This window comes from Phytophthora cinnamomi (genome assembly GCF_018691715.1).
Source record: "Phytophthora cinnamomi strain GKB4 chromosome Unknown Contig53, whole genome shotgun sequence".
Lineage (NCBI taxonomy): Eukaryota > Oomycota > Peronosporomycetes > Peronosporales > Peronosporaceae > Phytophthora > Phytophthora cinnamomi.
In genome coordinates, this window is record NW_027150986.1 from 935839 (window position 1) to 955274 (window position 19436).

Below are 19436 nucleotides of genomic sequence, written 5' to 3' on the forward strand. Positions count from 1 at the left end.
TCGTCTTGGTGAGCGGTAAGAGGAATACATGATGATGGAAAGCAAAACTTCACTAGCGTCACGTAAAAAGAAAAGAAAACAACATGCTAACCTCCCGTCTTAATTACAAGCGAGGCCCACTTGCGTCCCCGCTAACCATGACGACGAACGCAGTGGCACCTCGACACTGGATGACTCTTCCTCCTCTACGACACCGAGGGATACGGCGCAGCTTTCACTCATAAGTCTACAGCTCCACAACGTCGTTGCGGCGCTGGCCGTATGTGTTGCGGTCTTCCTGGATGTAGTGGTTCGCAGCCGAGCGGCGGCTGGCATCGTACGTCTGCTGCTGACGACCGTCATTCTCGTGTGTGGCTGAACGCAGACGGATCTCGTCAGCGCTGTTGTAGTCCACGGTGGCGTTGCCCTGGACATACGGGTTGCTGTTGTTGTTCACGTTTGAGGTCTGGGGCTGGAGAACCGGCTGGCCCGAGGGTTGCTGAGCGTTGCTCGGGGCGCGCTCCTTGTGTCCAGCAGGCGTCTCATCCTTGAAGTAGTCCTGCGCGGTCTGCTCCTCCTGGTCGTACGCTGCATCACGCTGTAGCTTGAACTTCTGCCAGAACGTGTATAGCGAACGGATCATGAGCAGAGCCAGCACGAACAGGTTGAGGCCCACAATGGCCACAGAGATGCCATTCTGCAGGCTAGTCGGGAAGCCGTCGCTGGCAGCGGCGCTGACAAGGAAAAACGTCAGCACCAGCACGGCAATCTTCATAATGGACACGAAGCTTGTGGTAGTCTGCACGAACTTCGAGTGGTGTGGCGACTGGATCTCCAGGTAGAAGAAGAACAGCACGTTCAGTCCAAGAATGAGAGAGACCTGCATCTTGCCTGACATGCCCGCACAGCCCGTGATGACACCAGTCGTCAGGGCAAGCATCATCTTGGCAGCGAAGAAGTAGCGGTTCTTGAACTTGTACTCCTCATACAACGGACCGTAACGCATGTTCACGGTCTTCTTCAAATGCTGGACCGTACCCACATCCGCAATCTCAGCCTCGTGCTTCTTGATAACGATGTAACCGTACACGAGGATTCCCGCAGCCAGAAAAATAATTGCGGCAATAGCCAGCAGACACTTGGGGTCCGTAATGCTCTCGTACTTCACCGAGTAGTAGATCTGGAACGTAGCGGTCACACCAATAGTGTACTGGGACAGGATAGCCACGAGAACCTCCAAACCGATCATTTTGTCGAAGAACTTGGTCAGGTACTCCTCTCGAGGCATGAACAGGCCAGCGATCAAGTAGCCGACACCAAACAGACCCACCACGCACGCCATCACGCAGAAGACACCGGCCAGTGTCACGATGAACAGCATGTCTTCCTTGACGTTCAGCTGGCGAGAGTACTTCGCAATACCAGTAAGCTGGCTCGAACTGCTTGAGCTGGAGCTGCCGCTGGAGCCGGAGGTGGAGCTTGCAAGTCGACGACCGGAAGTGCTACTGCTGCTGCTGCTACCCGACTCAGTTTTGTTGAGCTTTCCGAACGGCAGGAACGTGAAGGCCGCGGGGGCCATGGACTTGCCGAACTGCGACAGAGCCGACGACTTGCCGTCCAGCTGTAGCTGGTTGACGAGCACGCCAAACTGGCAAATCTCGATGGTAGTAATAGCCATGGTAGATCCGGCGGCCGAAAGCGATGCACCGGCAGAGCTGACTCCTCCCACAGCAGTACTGGCGATAGCGGCAATGCCTGTCACAGCGACGGTCACGCCAGCAACGCTCTTCGACGTAGCAGCCACAACCGCACCCGTGGTGGTCGTGTTGTCCTTCGTAATAATACCGTCCGCTTCGTCCTTCTCGCGCTGCTGTTTCTTGGCAGCGTCAGCCACACTTCCCGAGGCCGAGCTGTCCACAAGCATGGCCGAGCACGTGCACGAGGAGAACGAGGACTCGGACGAGTACGTGCACTGCTCCGAGTCCGACATTGTCGAATTCGACAGGAAGGTCGACACCGTGGAGGAACGCTCTTTCAGAGCCGCGATCACTTCGCTCGTGAGGAACGACTCGATGGTCAGGCCGTCGTAGACCGACGACGAGATGCCGTTGTCCGCGCCGTACACCCAGGCGCTGTTCGTGCACGCTGGGAAGGAGCAGATGGAGACGCACGTGGAGCCCGAGGTGGTGCCCACCGTGCCGCTGTAGATGACACAGCTGGACGCCGACACAGCCGAGCTCACGTCGATGCTGGAGCCGCCGCACTTGAGGCCCAGCGTGTCCCACTTGGAGTAGAAGGTGCTGTCGCACGACAGCACGTCCGAGCTGGACGATCCCGAGCCCACCGAGGCCGTCGTCGAGCTGGAGCCTGCCGTGGTGGTTGAGGTGGTTGTGCCAGTCGTAGACGTCGTTCCGTTCGTCGCCGTACCGGAAGTACCCACCGTTCCTGTCGTTCCTGTGGCCGAACCTGTGGTAGTAGTTGTTGTAGTTGTAGCAGTCGTCGTCGCCTGCAGGTTACGCGCACCAGCAGTCGTCGTGCCCGCCGCAGTGCCGGAGGATCCCGAGGACGTGGTGGTGGTCGTAGTTGTCGCTGTGGACGGAGCTCTCGTCGCAGTGGACGTCGTCGTTCCTGTGGTGGACGCACTGGTCGTGGTGGTGCTGGCCGCCGTGGTGGTGGACGGCGTGGCCGTGGTGGACGACGGCGTCTTGGTGGTGGACGAGGGGGTCGTCGTCGTGGAGACGCCGGCGCTGCCCGTCGTGTCGGCGCTGCCCGTGGTCGTGGAGGTGGACGTGCCGCTGGAGCCGGCGGTGGTGGACGACGAGGACGAGCTGGTGCCCACGTCGGCGTTGTGCGTGCCGTCGTGGCTGCCGGCGTTCGAGAAGTTGCCGCCCGATCCGGAGGACGAGGACGTGGTGCCGCCGCTGCCGGTGCTGCTCGAGGTGGACGACACGATCTTCGTGATGGGGTCCGTGAGCGTCGACGCCGTCTCCGACTGCACGTACACGGGGCACGTGGTGGTGGCCGACACGGCCGCGACGGCGGCGGCGCCCAGCAGCGCCAGCAGTCGCGCGTTCATGCTGCCTGCCTAGCCTAGACCTGAGAGCTAGCTGTGAGTGTGTGTGTGTACTCGACCCTAGCGGCAGCAGGGGGCGAGTGGGGAATTCACTTCTTCGTCGGCCTGCGAGCTTCAGAGGGAGAGAGAGAATGGGGCGGCACAAACGCTCGCCAGTTTTTTCGGCAGCCGTGCGACATACTGAAACCAAGTCAACTGCCCTACAGGCACAAAATGGCGTGCCGCTGACGAGAGGGCGACTGGGAATCGCCTGCTGATACAGCATACCCCGCGCAATTGGATCGAATTTGTTTTCCGGTTCCAATAGATATCGACGTAAAGGCACAGTTCGACCTTCGAGACCTGATGCGATCGCAGTTGCACCACGAGGAGGCGCTGGGATTTCAGCCAATGAGATGCGCCCTGGCTCTGCGCGCGGTTTGTAGAGGCTGACATCCGCAAGTTGCCTGCTTGCCCCGCTCGCGCGACGGCTGGATTTTTCCTTCAGTTCCGACCTCGGTGGCGACGCTGCTGCTGCTGCTGTGCAATAGCGATAGCCGCAGGCTCTACCATCGCGCGCGACTGGCGCCGGTCCACTCTAGACGATGGCAGAGCGGATGGGCGACGGGCAATGTGGCGTCCAGAGTGCAAAAAATTAGGAGTGGTGTGCGCCACATCGGCCAGAGGTTCTTTTAGGTTCACTATGCGAGAGCCCCACCCCTACCAATATGGGGCGTTTATTGACGCCTCAAGATCAGAACGAGGGGTGGGCAGCCCAACCGATTGATGGTATTGTAGGTTCTACTCAAAATTCCCATGGGCGATTGGTTCAATCAACCGCCGCACAACGAGGACTCACCAGGTTTGTGCTGGCGGCAACACAAATTGGACGCCAAAGCGCATCGAACAATGCGCTTTGTGTAACGTAGTAGTGGTAGTAGTTACAGTTTCCACCAGGGATTCCCAGCAAAGCGCAGCAATCACTAAGTACTGGCGCGTGTATTGACCATCTTGGCACCGCTGCATCCTCCTGGCACGAGGCTCGTGCTGGTGAGTTCGGCCGATGCATCTTGGCTGCTGTGGAGTCATCCATGGCTAATGTTGAAGTGCGCATCTCACAGCTGTGATGGATGGTCTGCGTTCAAGCTCAGCTGCAACACTACAGATGCTATAATACTGCGCGCTCATCGCGGTGCACGGATTGGCGACATAAAGGAACTGCAACTTGCTCTAAATCGCAACCCCTTGCAGTGCAAGGGGTTGCGATTTAGAGCCCCGGTGGTTGTAGACCAAACGGTACACTGTGTTCGCTTTTTGTGGGGTGCAAAGAGCAGCTTCAGGTGCCAGGTACGCTTGAGCCGTGGTTATCACCAATGTGTCGGCCTTCACACGATGGCTCCGTCTTCTAGAATCCTATTGTCTTCTAAACTCTAGACTGTAGAGTGCTGTCGTTTCTAGAAAATTGCTTCGAGACTTTACCTCCTTTCTAGAAACTCATTCGCGCGATTATATACAAATTTGTATGGGACATGTTGAAGCACCCCCGTTCGACAACATTCCATTGGCCAGGTCCACTTCAACATCCTTGCCGCTCAAAACGGAGCCCCACGCGAAGTGATCCGTTCGCGACACCATTAATGAATTTGCTACAAACAACACACAGCAAGCAACTTGTCCAGTAACTGGCCAAGCCACACACCCAAGTCAACCGCACCCAGCCTGCTACCACCAACCATGTTCAGCTCGTGGGATCTAGTGCGACCGCGCTTCTGGTACCCCATGTCGTCGCTGGAGCAGTCCATGATGGAGCTCGAGCAGACGAACGACTTGATGATGCGTCCGCATTACCCGCTTGGTGTGCAGCTCGAGGTACCAACAATGACCGCCTTCATCGAGAACGGAGGCGACTCGGACTCAGACTCGGACGACGATGATTTCTTCGTGGATCTGCCTGCGGTGGCGCACAAGCGCATGCCGACGGCGTTCCAGCTGGAGGTCGTTCCGGAGGCTGCTCCGGAGGAAGACGAGGAAAAGCCGAATCGGCTCTTGCCTGCTGCTGCCAACTCCATGTCCGACACGGACACCAGCACGAATATGGAGGTCGACGACGAAGGTGCCGACCGGCAGAACGAGACCCAAAGCAACACCACCACTAGCAAGGCCGAAGCCACCGCGTGCAATTCCCACGCCAAAGTTCAAGTCAAAGCCAACGTTAAAACCAAACGCCACAACAAGAACAACAAATACAACAAGCAGCTCCGCCAACACTCCTACAAGGTCACACCCAGTACCGAGCGCAAGACCACGTCCGCCGCCACGCCCGACTACGCTGATTGCCACACCTTCTCGTCCTACTCGTTCAGTAACTCGTCCGTGGTGGACGACAAGGGCCGTCGTGTGACGACCACGCGCCGCCGCTACGAAGACTCGACGGGTCGCCTCAAAGCCGTGCACGAGCGAGAGATCGACGGCAAGAAGCTGAGCGCGACGTGGAGCAGGCAGAACAAGCAGGACGAGGGTCGTCACGAGTCCATCTGCTCGAGCTGTAGTCCGGAGGAGTTCGAGGTACTATGGCAGCAGACGCCGTTCGGCGAAGTGCAGAAGAACACGGTGAAAGGGCAACTGGAGTTCGAGTCGGACGTGGAGAAAGAGGTCGAAACGACAACGGCAGTTTTGGAGGACACCAACATGGAGAACGCACCAGTGTCGGCAAAGCAAGACGAAGACGAACCACCTGCTAACGAGGATTATAAGGCGTCAGCAACTAAGCCTTAATGCAAAAGAAAAAGAAAAAACAAGGCGAGCCTTTAGCTGAAAGTTCGTAAATATGAATCAAACGCACAGTATTCCTTGGTAGCTTTAACTTCGACTACTGGTAGACGAAGGGTTTCAATAAATATATGCGTGCGGCCCGTTGTCTTTGGGGTTCCAAGAGGCTTGGACCAAGACATACATGATAGTGCCGCATTGACCATGCAGCTCAATTGGCGTACCCATCTCTGTACAAATTGACACACTTCCATCCACACACTTCCCCTTGCAGACTATGGGGCGGAAGGCGGCGGTGACGACGGCTTCGCCCGCTCTGCGCCGCAACGGGGCGCGCATCCGCAAGGCGCTGGAAGTCTGCGGCCTCGCCGAGCACTCGCAGCAATTGGTGCGGCGTTCGCCTCCTCTGCGCGTGCTCGGACTCGACGTCAACACCAACAGCTCGGGGTTCGCCATCGTGACGGAGCGAGGCCGCGTGTGTCGCTGGGGCTGCATCCCCACGGCGCAGTTCGCCAGCGCCGACGTGCTGCACATCGGGGGCGCCATCGACGAGTTCTTAGCAACAGTCCAAGCCGCCGAGACGCAGCAGCAGCCAGACGCCCAGTGGGTCGTGGGCATCGAGGCGTTCATGCGCATGTTCCGCTCCGGCCGCTTCCACAACGCCGGCATCTTCCAGTTGGCGCAGCTCAACGGCATCGTGTCCTACGCCTGCTGGAGGCGCTTCGAGGTGCTGCCGGTGCACACGCATCCATCTGCAGCCCGAGGGTTCTTCGGTCTCAGTGCGCCGTCGTCGACGACTGCGAGCAGCAAGAAGAGCAGCATCAAGCAGCAGGTCATGGGCTTCCTGGAGCAACAGGAGCCCGAGCTCACGAAAGCTGCGGGTGACGGCGCAGAGGCGTCAACTGCACTGCCGAGCTTCGAGCGGATGCGAACCGGTGCATTGGCAGACTCGGCCTTCGACATCGCAGACGCCTACGTGATCGCGGCGTATACTCGATGTGCACACTTCCAGCAGCAGCTGCAGGAGCAGCAGCCCCAACTTGTCGAGCTCTTCTCGACGAGGTATTTGGAGTTGACGCACGAAGCAGCAGCGAAGACAAGAAAGAACTCGCCGGAAGTGGAGGCGTTGAACGCTATGAATGAACGGGAGAAGCTCGCGTACACCCGCGACCTGTTTGCGTTTGGAATTGACAACTGGTTCAAAGAGCACAACACGTGCTTCATGCTGCAACAACACGAGCATCGATAGATAAAAAATAATCGTGTTGATGGCTTGCTTCATAGGCCGTCTCCACGAAATACTCAACTCATATGAGCTTCATCTCTCTTGCTAATGCGCTTAGTGGAACTCGTGCACGTCCGTCCACGCGTCCTCCTCCTTCTCGCGCTTGTAGTAGTCGAACAGGCTGTCCGGCTCGAGGCCAAGCATCGGCTTACTCTTGTGGACGGCCATGGCCTCCACGAAGAGCTGCACCAGGCTGATGTTCGTGAGCAGCGGAATGGAGAAGTCCACCGCGGTACGACGGATCAGGTAGTTGTTCTCCGTCTGCTGGCTCTGGTTGTTGGGCAGGTTCACCACCAGATCGATCTTGCCGTCCTTGATCAGATTCAGCGCGTTGTTCTCGCTGTCACCGTCCGACGGGAAGTCCACCTTGGTCGACGGGATGTCGTACTTCTTCAGGTACGCGTGCGTCTTCTCCGTCGTGTACAGGTTGTAGCCCAGCTCGTGCATCTTGTAGGCAGCGTGCACGAACTCCTCCGAGAATTTGTCCTGCATGGACAGCAGGATGTTCTTCTCCGGCAGCTTGAAGTTCGACGAGATCAGCGCCTTCAGGAACGCCTCGTGGCGGTTCTTGCCGAAGCAAGCCACCTCGCCCGTCGAAGCCATCTCGACGCCGAGCAGCGGGTCAGCGCCACCCAGACGAGTGTACGAGAACATCGGCGACTTAATGCCGACGTAGCCCTCGGGACGCTTGGGGCCGTCGAGAGGAGGCAGGTTGTCGTTCTCCGTCGACTCACCAACCATCACCTTGGTGGCAGCGTTGATGAAGTCAGCGCCCGTCGTCTTCGACACGAACGGGAACGAACGCGAGGCACGCAGGTTGCACTCAATTACGCTCACGTCAGCGCCCTTGGCCAGGAACTGAGCGTTGAACGGACCCGAAATGTTCAGCGCCTTGGCGATCTTCTCGGCATTGCGCTTGATCTGGTTCGTGTAGAACGAGCTGGCCTCCACAGGCGGCAGCACCAGCGTGGCGTCACCACTGTGCACACCGGCGTTCTCGACGTGCTCCGAGATGGCAGCGGCGATCACCTTGCCGTCCTTGGCCACAGCATCTAGCTCCAGCTCCTTGGCACCCTCCACGAACTTGGTGATCACGACGGGGTGGTCCGAAGACACAGCAACGGCCTGGTTCAGGACGTTGTCCAGCTCCTCGAAGTTGTACGCAACGTTCATGGCAGCACCGCTCAGCACGTACGAGGGACGCACCAGCACGGGGTAGCCAACACGCTCGGCAAACTCGCGAGCGGCAGCGTGGCTCGTCAGCTCTTTCCACGCCGGCTGAGGCACACCAGCCTCGTCCATCAGCTTCGAGAACTTGTAACGGTCCTCAGCGCTGTCAATCATCGTTGGGTGCGTGCCCAGAACCTTCACGCCGGCCTTGTGCAGCGGAAGCGCGAGGTTGTTAGGGATCTGTCCACCGACGGACACCACTACGCCCTGAACGCCCTCACGGTCGTTGACGTCCATCACACGCTCCTTCGACAGCTCCTCGAAGTACAGCTGGTCACACTCGTCGTAGTCCGTGCTCACCGTCTCGGGGTTGTAGTTGAGCATGACAGCGCGATGGCCAAGCTTGCGCAGCGTGCGGATGCAGCTCACAGCGCACCAGTCGAACTCGACAGAGCTACCAATACGGTAGGCGCCGCTGCCCAGAACCATCACACCGTCGTTCGGGTCCTGCGCAGGCACGTCGTGCTCCGTACCGTTGTACGTCATATACAGGTAGTTCGTCTGGGCAGGGTACTCAGCAGCAAGCGTATCGATCTGCTTCACTGCCGGCACGATGCCAAGCTCCTTACGCTTGGCACGCACCTCGTCATCCGTGCAGCTGAACATGCGAGCAAGCTGACGGTCCGAGAAACCGAACTTCTTGGCCTCGACGAGCTCAGCAGCGGTCACCTCGTTCACGTTCTTGCCAGACAGGTTCACGTCGCAGTCGCAAATGGCCTGCAGACGGCTCAGGAACCAAGTGTCAATCTTGGTGATCTCGTGCACCTGCTCGATGGACAGCTGGCCGGTCTTCAACGCCTGCGCGATTTGGTAGATACGACGGTCCGTGGGCTTGCTGAGAGCCTTCACAAGCTCGTCGTGCGGCATTTCCTCGTAGCGCGGCTCGAAACCCTCGTTCGAGGGCTCCACCATACGGATAGCCTTCTGAATGGCCTCTTCGAAGGTACGAGCAATTGACATCACTTCGCCAACACTCTTCATCGACGAACCGATCTCCGTGCTCACGTTGTCGAACTTGGCAAGATCCCAACGAGGCATTTTGGCAACACAGTAGTCGAGTGAGGGCTCGAAGCAAGCAGTGGTGCTCTTGGTCACCGAGTTCTTCAGGTCCGGGAGGTTGATACCCAGAGCAAGCTTGGCAGCCACGAAGGCAAGCGGGTAGCCCGTAGCCTTCGACGCGAGAGCACTCGAACGCGACAGACGCGCGTTCACCTCAATAATGCAGTACTCCTCGGACTCGGGGTTCAGCGCGTACTGGATGTTGCACTCGCCGACAATGCCAAGGTGACGCACCACCTTCACGGCAGTCTCACGCAGCATGTGGTACTCGCGGTTCGACAGAGTCTGCGAAGGAGCGATAACGATCGACTCACCCGTGTGGATACCCAGCGGGTCGAAGTTCTCCATGTTGCACACCGTCAGACAGTTGTTGGCGGCATCACGCACGACCTCGTACTCAACTTCCTTCCAGCCCTTCATGGAGCGCTCCACCAGAATCTGAGGGCTTCCCGAGAAGGCCTGCTTGGCCATCTTGCGCAGCTGAGCCTCGTCCTCGCAGATACCCGAGCCCAGACCGCCAAGCGCAAACGCGGAACGGATCATCACAGGGAATCCAATGTTGTACGCAGCCCTCACGGCGTCGTCCACGGACTCGACAGCCTCACTCTGAGCGATCTTCTCGTTGATCTCCGCAAGCTTGTCGTTGAACAGCTCACGGTCCTCCGTGTAGTTGATCACATCGATCTGCGTGCCCAGCACCTGCACGCCGTACTTCTTGAAGATGCCACGCTTGTCAAGCTCGACACCGCAGTTCAAGGCCGTCTGGCCACCCATCGAGATAAGGATACCGTCGGGGCGCTCGCGCTTGATCACCTGCTCCACGAACTCGGGGTTCACCGGCAGGTAGTACACGTTGCTAGCCTGAGCCTCGCTCGAGCGGTCAATGTTGGTCTGGACAGAGGCGATGTTGGGGTTGATCAGGATCGTCTCGATGTTCTCCTCTTTCAGAGCCTTGATGGCCTGCGAGCCAGAGTAGTCGAACTCGCCAGCCTGGCCAATGGACAGACCGCCAGATCCGAGCACCAGCACCTTCTTCACATTCGGGCGCTCGATGTGCGGGCGCTGCACCAGGCTCTTGATCGGGCCCTTCTCATTGGTGCGCACGGCGTCGAGGAACGTGTCGAACAGGAACTCCGTGTCCGTGGGGCCGCCGGCGTGCTCCGGGTGGAACTGCGCCGTGAAGTACGGCTTGGACTTGTGGATGATACCCTCGTTGGTGCCGTCGTTGAGGTTCACGAACAGCTCCTCCCAGTCGCTGGGGAGGGTCTTGCCGTCCACAGCATAGCCGTGGTTCTGGGCGGTGATGTAGCTCTGGCCGGTCTTGAGGTTGTGCACGGGCTGGTTCTGGCCACGGTTGCCGAACGGCAGCTTGTACGTGTTGGCGCCGGCGGCCAGACTGAGCAGCTGGTTGCCCAGACAGATGCCGAAGATGGGCTTGACGTCGTCGCCCTGCAGGGCCAAGGCCTTCTGGAGCTGGGCCGTGGTCTCCTTCATGATGGCCGGGTCACCGGGGCCGTTGGAGATGAAGAGGCCGTCGTACCAGCCGATCTCAGACGAGATGTCGTGGTTCCAGGGCACGCGCTTGACCTCGGCGCCGCGCTTGACGAGCTCGCGGATGATGTTGTACTTGATGCCGCAGTCCACGGCCAGGATCTTGAGCGGGTTGCCCTTGCCGTACGTGATGACGTCCTTGGTGGACACGAGCGAGGCGAGGTTGGCCTCGTTGACGTCCACGAGCTCGGGCTTGTCGCTGCCCTCGACGATGATGCGGCCGGCCATGGCGCCGTGCGCGCGGATCTTCTTGGTGATGGCGCGCGTGTCGACGCCGGCGATGCCGGGGATGCCCTCGCTCTCGAGCCAGTCGGAGAGCGACTGCGCGGCGTTCCAGTGGCTGTGGTGGCTCGAGTAGTCCTGCACGATCATGCCGGCGGCGTGGATACGGTCCGACTCGATGTTCTCGTTGAGGCCGAACTCGTCCAGCGCCTTAGTGTCGGGCACGCCGTAGTTGCCGATCATGGGGAAGGTCATGTTGAGGATCTGGCCCTTGAACGACGGGTCCGTGAGCGCCTCCGGGTAGCCCACCATGCCCGTGGTGAAGACCACCTCGCCGGCCATGGACTTCTTGGCGCCGAACGACACGCCGTGGAAGCGCGAGCCGTCCTCGAACTCGAGCACGGCGGGCGTCTCGAAGCGCGGCGCGTTGCGGCGGTCCACCTTCTCGCGCGCGGCCACCAGCAGGCGGTTGCCGCTGGCCTTGTACAGCGGCACGCGGCGCTTCACCGAGTGCGACAGGCGGAGCATCCTGTCCTCGGCGCAGTCACTCGAAGGAAGGGGGAGAAGCGGAGGAAGGCGGAGGGCGGGGGCCTCTTCGGGCTCTTGTCCGCGGCGCTTCCAGTTGGGAAATGGCACTCCAACCACGCAGGATCGCGCCCAAGAGACTCGACCGCGGCGGCCAGCCAAGATCGCAGTGTACGTGGCCGCCGAGCATAGAATCCGCCAGCTGCGGAGTCGCGCGGAAGCTCGCCAGCGATAAATCCGCGCACCAGGCAGACTTTATGTACGCACACAAAGAAGAGCCACGGGCTTCGCTGACGAGCAAAAAGGCAACTTTGACAACCGTAAGTACTGTACCTACATGTAGGTATTGGTCCTCGATCCACTGGCGGCAAAGTGCAACATCATGCAACGGCCAGCGCGAATAATGCGACGCGGCAAAATCTCAAGACAGACCGCTGTTTCTGCACTGCGGGCCCCACAGGCATGGCTCCATTGCACGCAAGCACTTCAAGATGGCGGATAGAAGCCGCCGCCCCACACATGTTGGCAACGCGCCGTGTTTCTGGTTTAACGCCGCGACCCAGTCGATAGAGAACGGCGCCACTCGGGCGACCAGCGAGGTCGAGCGAGCGAGCTGAGCTGGGCCGGCGCACATCGGTGAGCTCGCGCTGACAAGGCCGCGGAGGAGCGCTCCCGGCGGCGCGACGGCACGCTTCTTCGCCATTCCCGGACTGGCGCCAATGCACGCGACACGCTCCGAGCCTGATAACCCGACCGGGCATTCAGCTCCGAAGCGCAAGTTCCGCCGCGCTCTGGCCGCCAGGAGAACGTTCACCTGCGCGCCAGAGCCCGTGCCCAGCCCGCCGCTCCATCATCATGATGTTGAGAGGCGGCCAAGAATGGCCTCCACGCCAGTCAATTCGAGGAATTGCTGAGCCGAAAGTGGGATCGGCAGCTGGTCCAAAGTACGCGGACGGGACCACGCGGAAACAGCCCGCGTACCTAGCGGGCTGCTCTCAGCCAATGGAATTTTTAGAAGCCAAGCATCCCACCTGTCGCGACATCGCGACCCGGCTTCCGACCTAAGTTCGGCAGCGTCTGACACCGGCGAACCGAACCTATCATCTGGCGAGCTTCGCTGTCGCGAAGAGCTCAAGTCGAGGGTTTTGCTACGCTCGGCTTGCAGTTCTTGTGGCCTGGGAGGATCGCTACGATAGTACTATTCAGCAGTAATAATTTCGTGCGAAGTCTCTTTGAAACGTAACCGTAGAACTCGCAGCGACGATTTAACATGCTCTCTGAGCGAAAAAAGCAGCGACAATAAGCTAGAAGCAGTCTAGCTCATCACATCTACGTGCTGGATGGTCTAGCGGTTCGATCGACGTCGTTCGCTAATATTTTGCGCATTGAGTACATCGGCGACGAACTTCAACGAGTATGCTCTGATTGAGCAACCGCTGGGTTTCGAACTGTGAAGAGGCGTACGGATAGACACCTCACTGCATGACGTGCATCGCACGTGGCAGCATAGCTCCTAGCAATCAACACGATCCACCTTGTTCGGGTTGTGAAAGTGACCTGGAGTGCCGTAACTCGGCATCGATCAGTGGAGCCGCGCATCCCGTGGTCGCAGGACTCTCGGTCGACCAATATTACATTGACAGCGCCGATCATTTAACCAGCCGTGCCAGAAGCGCCTCCAGATTGTCTTGGTATTCTTTTAGCTGGGAATCTGTTGTTGGACTTAGAGTAGTACTATACATAGTATTTGGGGCAGCATCACCAATAGTAGTACAGCGACTCTTGTTTAACATTTTTCCGGTAGTATTGCAAAGTATATTCAATGTCCGAGTCACAACTAATACAGGAGGTAATTTAGCACTATTGATATTGTATTGGAAACGCGTTTCGCGAGCCGTCTAGCCACCGGGGTGGTTCAACTTCCGCATGCGTCGGGTTATCTCTCTCTTCTACTTATCCGTCTCTCTCGGTCAATGTCCGTCCGTCGGAGCGTGCGCTAGTAGTCCCTCGACGAGGTGTTTCCAGCCCTTGCGATCTTGCGCGCATAGCCGAAGTAGGTAGAGGTCCGGTGTTCGTTGCAGTCTGTGTCCGATGGAAAGCGTTTGGAGGTCGGCATCAAGTACCATAGGAAGCGTGAGACGTCGTCGTCCGAGCCATTTGCCGGCGGTGCTTAGCCTGAAGTATGCGTCCATGAAGCGGTACGCCGGTATGTTGGCGGGGCGGCGTAGGATGTGGCCAAAGAGCCTCCAGCGGCTACGTAGTAACGTGTATCGGAGCGGTTCAGTCTTGGTTCGGCGGTAGAGTTTGTCTGTGGATATCCAGTCGGGGAAGCGAATACCGATCACTTTGCGGAGTTGCTGCCGATGAAAACTTTCGAGGCCATGGAGCTCTGCTTTGGTGAGCGCCCAGGTGCCGCAGTTGTACAGGAGAATCGGGAGGATGTAGCAGTTGTACATGCGTACTCGAGTTGCTTCGGAGGTTTTCGATGGCCGGAGCCAAACCTTCCACATGCGATGTAGGGCAGCTGTGGCGAGGGTCTTTCGTCGCGAGAGATCTTCTGCGTCTCCGAGGAGACTTCCGAGTTTGCGCGTGTTGCGCCAGTCTTCGTGAGTCTTGTGGGCGACCCTGGTGGAGCAGGCCGTCGGGCATCTATTGACGATCGTGTGTTCTGTCTTGGAGGTGTTCATCTGGAGGGACCAATTTGCTAGGACGGCCGGAGCTTGGTCTTCGATCAGCTTGGCGATGTCAGCGTGCTGGCAGATAAAGTCGGCGTCGTCGGCGTATACGATCATGTCTGCGAGGAGATCATGGGGACGTCGATTTTGCTGGCTAGGTCGCGGAGAGCTGCTTCAAGGTATACAACGAAAAGAACAGGGGAAAGTGAGTCGCCTTGGGGGTACCTGTGTTGCTCTCAAATGGTGAGAGCAGTGTGTTGCCGAAACGTAGAGCGAGGCTTGTATCTTGGAGCAGGAGTCGGATCAGGCGGAGTTCATCGTTGTCGACAATGTCTTCCAGCACGGATAGGAGTTTGTCGCGGTTGACGGTGTCAAAAGCACGGGAGAGGTCGATTCCGAGGATATGGAATCGCTCTTTGTATCTCATTGCGCGTGCTGCAATCCATCTGTGGGCCCATACTGCGTCCGCAGTACTGCGACAGGGCCTGAATCCGCTTTGGTGCGGGGATAGGAAGCGTTCAACCTTGGGTGATATTCGTCGGAGCACCACGAGCGAGATCGCTTTTCGGATGCTGGTGAGTAGAACAATAGGTCGAAGGCTGGCGCATTGGCCAACCGGCTTGTTTGGCTTTGGGAGTCCGAGTAGAATCCCGTCGCCCAGATGGATGTTGTTTCCAGTGCTGAATCCATGGTTGAGTATGTCGGCAAGAGGTTGCGCCAGTGTTGTTGCTCCATATTTGAGGAGTTCGGCGGGTATATCGTCGGGACCGAGCGCGCGTCTGTTGTGTAGACGCTTGAAAGCGCGTTCGAGTTCGTCGGCTGAGATCGGGTTGTCCAGGGGTCGGGCGAGTCCGTCGGGAGCGACGGGTGTTCGGGTTGGGTCAGCGAATTGTTCTTGAAAATGTTGCTTGATCATGTCTCCTGTTTTGCTGCGGCTAAGTATGTATTTGCCGTTGGTATCACATAACGAGGTTAGTGGTGAGCGTTTCCGGAATAGAGCTCGAGTCACCTCAAACATCCGAGCTGAATGGCCACTATTGATAAGGATCTCGAAATATGTGATATCGCACATTATCTTTTTCCAGAACGTTAGTAATCGTCCATATCGATGCAGCCTAGCATCAGCCTACCGTCCAGCATGCTATCGCATAAGATAGGATTTCGGACTTCAACGGGAGCCGTTGCGGCGGGTTACACGTACGCCAACGGCTGGCGGCATTACTCAAGAGTCCTCTTGCAGCGCGATCTTCCCGTCCTCCTCCGCAAGCATGTGGCGCTCCGTGGCCAAGAAGATGCCGGCGCTGACCCGCGCCGCGGTGCGCAGCTCGCAGGTGGCGGCCGCCCCCCGGCTGGCCGCCCAGGCCGCCAAGGTGCAGGCGCGCGCGCTCTCGTCCAGCGCCAGCGACGACTACACGCTGAACCTGGCCAAGGTGCTGGCCCCGGAGCAGACGCTGGAGGAGTTCAAGCAGCTGTACCGCACGCCCGGCGTGAAGCACACGACGGTGATCAAGATCGGCGGCGAGGTGATCATCAACGAGCTGGAGACGCTCATCGAGTCGCTGCGCTTCATGCGGGACACGGGCCTGTTCCCCATCCTGGTGCACGGCGCCGGCCCGCAGATGAACGCCGAGCTGGACAAGCAGGGCGTGGAGCCCCAGTACGTGGGCGGCAACCGCGTCACGGACCAGAAGACGCTGGACGTCGCCAAGACCATCTTCATCGACACCAACGCCAAGCTCGTGGCCGCGCTCAACAAAGCCGGCGTGCCCGCCAAGGGCATCACCAGCGGCGTCATCCAGGCCGACTTCAAGGACAAGGACGTCTACGGCTTCGTGGGCGAGGTCAACAAGATCCACGGCGACCCCGTGCAGGCGGCCATCGACGCCGGCGAGATCCCCGTGCTGTCCTGCCTGGGCGAGAGCGCCAACGGCCAGGCGCTCAACATCAACGCCGACGTGGCTGCCCGCCAGTTGGCGCTCAACCTGCAGCCGCTCAAGACCATTTTCGTCAACGCCAAAGGAGGCTGGATTGAGGACGACGGTACCAAACTCAAGACTATCAACATGGCCAAGGACTACGCGCGCATGGCCGCCCGCGACTACACTGGTCGACAGGGTACGCTCCTCAAGCTGAACGAGATCAACACGCTCCTGCAGGGTCTGCCGTCCACCTCGTCGGTGGTGCTTACGTCTGCCTCGCAGCTCATGCGCGAAATCGTCAGCAAGAAGAGCGCAGGCACGACGTGCGTCAGGGGTGAGAAGCCCGCGGCTGCCAGTTCCAAGAGCGGCGCCAACGTTTCGGCTGTCCCTCGTGGTCCTAACGGAAAGTTCCGTGTGGGTCTGCTTGGCGCGCGTGGATACGTCGGCCGCGAGCTTATTCGCGTGATCGGCCGCCACCCGGAGCTGGAGTTGGTGTGCGCCAGCTCGCGTGCCCTGGGAGGTGAGAAGGTTGTAAAGGTCGCTGCTGCTGCTCCCCTTAACCCGCACACGAAGCTCCCGGCCAAGCCGGTCGAGGACGTGAAGCTTAGCATCGACCCTGAACTGGAGTTCTGCGAGCTCGGACTTGACGACATTGCTACCTCGCCATTTGGAGAGAGCGTCGACGTGTGGGTGTTGGCCCTGCCTAACGGCTACTGCGAGAAGTACGCCACGGCCCTGGATGCCCTTCGCCGCCAGGACAAGATCATTATCGACTTGAGCGCCGACCAGCGCTTCAACTCGGAGTGGACGTACGGCTTGCCGGAGGCCCCGGGAGGCCGCACGCGCCTGCAGGGTGCTACGCACATTGCCAACCCTGGCTGCTACGCCACTGGCGCTCAGCTCGGTTTGATGCCTCTACTCGGCGGCAAGCCTGAGGTAAGCGGCAAGCTTCTGGACGAGACTGTCCCGCCGCACGTGTTTGGCCTCTCGGGATATAGTGGCGCTGGCACAAACCCGTCGGCGGCCAACGACCTGAATGTGCTGAAAGACAACGTCATTGCGTACAAGTCCGTCAACCACATCCACGAGCACGAGATTAGCCACCAGCTAGGCACGTCGGTTCGATTCATGCCTCACGTTGCGCCGTACTTCCAGGGCATCCACCTTACGCTGTCCGCGCAGCTCGCGGACAACGGCGTCATCACCTCGGCGAAGCAAGCTGAGGAGCTTTACCAGGAGTTTTTCGCTAACGAGGCTTTGGTGAAGGTTCAGCCCGACATTCCGTTCGTGAAGAACAATGCGTACCACCCGCACGCGACCGTGGGCGGTTTCCAGCTGGACCCGGACACGGGCCGTCTTGTGGTGATTGCCACCATCGACAACCTGCTCAAGGGAGCAGCTACGCAGGCGGTGCAGAACATTAACGTAGCCCTTGGCATCGACGAGTACGCCGGTATTGACCTTCAGTAGAGCGTCTTTTGACCCCTCATTTTCGCCCTTTGCTCATTCTGTTTTGATCTCGTGCTTGCAGCCTGCCAAAATGTAACAATGAAACTAGGCGAAACACGCAGAGCAGAACGTGTATAACAGTGCACCCGGTTTTCTTTCGCTACGGAGCACGCCTGGGTTTTAGACTGACAGCAAGCACTCGAGGTACGTACGATTTGCTGCTAGTGATCGACAGGAAAGACGCATTACTCTAGCTCTCTCACCTTGGAAAGGGTTATCATCATGACGCACCGGTACACAGCGCGAGTACGAAACAGCGCACGCAAACATACTGTAACGTACTAAACGTCGAAGCTTACGCATGCCACAGAACGTGGGCGCAGAGAGCCGAGTCTTGGGTAGGAGAATAGTCTCGAAGTGGTCAAGATTGTTGGGGCGATGCCGACTTAGTACTGGAGAATCGGGTCGCCAACACGATCGATGATGGGCACGGTGCACTTCAAGTCGAACACCTTGCTCAGCACTACCTTAAACACTTTCTGCACGTTGATCGAGTGCGATGCTGACGTAAAAATCAACGGCGCCTTCATCGCCTTGGCGAACTTGCGGGCCTGCAAAGCAACAAGACATGAGAACCACAACTCGTCAATCTACCATGAACGAGCAGCAGCACCCACCTGCTTTGTGATGTCCTCCTGCTCCTCCACGGCGAAATTGGCGAAGTGGTCGTACTTCATCCCCACCAGGAACGGGAACGCGTTCTGCAGCACCAACCAGCACCAACACGTTAACAATAAAGCCATCGTCGCCTCTAGACCCCGGCGCAACGATAGCCCCACCTTGTTGATGGAGCGCACTTGGCGATACCACTCTTTGATGCTCGTGAGCGTGGCCTTGCGCGACAGGTCGAACATGAAGAGGATGGCCACGGCGTCATTGCACACGAGCGGTAGCATGCTGATGAACTCGCGGTGGCCGCCCAGGTCCCAGATGCTGAAGGTGATCTCTGTGTTGCGCAGCGCGATGGTCTTCTCCATGAAGTTGACGCCCAGCGTGTGGATGTAGTCCTCGTCGAACTTGCCCTCCACGTACTTGACCATGAGGCTCGTCTTGCCCACCTGCGCGTCCCCCACCATGCCCACCTTCACCACCACGTTGTTGCGCCCCGATCCTGCGGACGCTGCGCTCGCCGGCCCCACGCCGCGCGACGGACGCTCCACGCGGGCGCTGGCGCTGCGAGCGTCCTCTCGCTTCTCCTCCATTTTCTGTTGTCTGGGCAGTGAGCGTACTGGTGACGTGGTGTCACTAAGATGAGGGCATCGCACTAAAGTGAAGAAAAGAGTTGTCGACACGAAATATTGTGCAGCACATAGCCAACTTCAACTTTCATTACAAAATGTATTAGGGCACCCTCCCTCCAATAGTATCCCACCCCCCTAAAAAGTAGCGTCAACGACTACCCTTTAATTTGTAAATTATAAAATTTTATTACGAGAAACGAATCATGTCAATTTACAAGTATTTACATTTGACTTGATGTTTATATACGGAATGGTAAAATGTCACAATAGAGAAGTCAATTGAACTATTTCACCATTCCGTTTATAACTTCAAGTCAAATGTAAAACTTGCAAATTATTAAAGGTATGGGGCACTACGGCTGTTCAACTACATATTATGTAGTCGAACAGCCATACATTTAATAATATCCCACCCTTTAA

The 19436-nt window shown here is 58.3% G+C and overlaps 6 protein-coding genes across 7 annotated transcripts; 3 read left to right on the top strand and 3 right to left on the bottom strand.

The window, feature by feature from the left end:
* Positions 1–226: 226 nt before the first annotated feature.
* IUM83_00226 lies at positions 227–3055 on the bottom strand (the record flags this gene model as incomplete). Of its 2 annotated transcripts, XM_067923983.1 has the most annotated exons (2): positions 522–556; positions 616–3055. In XM_067923983.1, 2 exons carry the CDS (start codon positions 3053–3055, stop codon positions 522–524), a joined length of 2475 nt encoding a protein of 824 aa, XP_067788850.1. The 2 variants fall into 2 exon arrangements, with proteins under 2 accessions (XP_067788849.1, XP_067788850.1); XM_067923982.1 differs by having other exon boundaries at positions 227–3055.
* Positions 3056–4765: 1710 nt separating this feature from the next.
* On the top strand, positions 4766–5806 carry IUM83_00227 (uncharacterized protein; the record flags this gene model as incomplete). Its single annotated transcript, XM_067923984.1, has 1 exon — positions 4766–5806. One exon carries the CDS (start codon positions 4766–4768, stop codon positions 5804–5806), a length of 1041 nt encoding a protein of 346 aa, XP_067788851.1.
* A 271-nt stretch (positions 5807–6077) lies between these two features.
* Positions 6078–7049, top strand: IUM83_00228 (uncharacterized protein; the record flags this gene model as incomplete). The annotated part of the gene is made up of 1 exon (XM_067923985.1): positions 6078–7049. One exon carries the CDS (start codon positions 6078–6080, stop codon positions 7047–7049), a length of 972 nt encoding a protein of 323 aa, XP_067788856.1.
* A 90-nt stretch (positions 7050–7139) lies between these two features.
* IUM83_00229 (carbamoyl-phosphate synthase, large subunit) lies at positions 7140–11675 on the bottom strand (the record flags this gene model as incomplete). Its single annotated transcript, XM_067923986.1, has 1 exon — positions 7140–11675. One exon carries the CDS (start codon positions 11673–11675, stop codon positions 7140–7142), a length of 4536 nt encoding a protein of 1511 aa, XP_067788845.1.
* Positions 11676–15615: 3940 nt separating this feature from the next.
* IUM83_00230 (N-acetyl-gamma-glutamyl-phosphate reductase) lies at positions 15616–17736 on the top strand (the record flags this gene model as incomplete). Its single annotated transcript, XM_067923987.1, has 1 exon — positions 15616–17736. The coding sequence occupies one exon, from the start codon at positions 15616–15618 to the stop codon at positions 17734–17736; it is 2121 nt and encodes a 706-aa protein (XP_067789433.1).
* Positions 17737–18161: 425 nt separating this feature from the next.
* On the bottom strand, positions 18162–18977 carry IUM83_00231 (septum-promoting GTP-binding protein 1; the record flags this gene model as incomplete). The annotated part of the gene is made up of 3 exons (XM_067923988.1): positions 18162–18326; positions 18393–18476; positions 18555–18977. 3 exons carry the CDS (start codon positions 18975–18977, stop codon positions 18162–18164), a joined length of 672 nt encoding a protein of 223 aa, XP_067789432.1.
* Between the last annotated feature and the right edge of the window lie 459 nt (positions 18978–19436).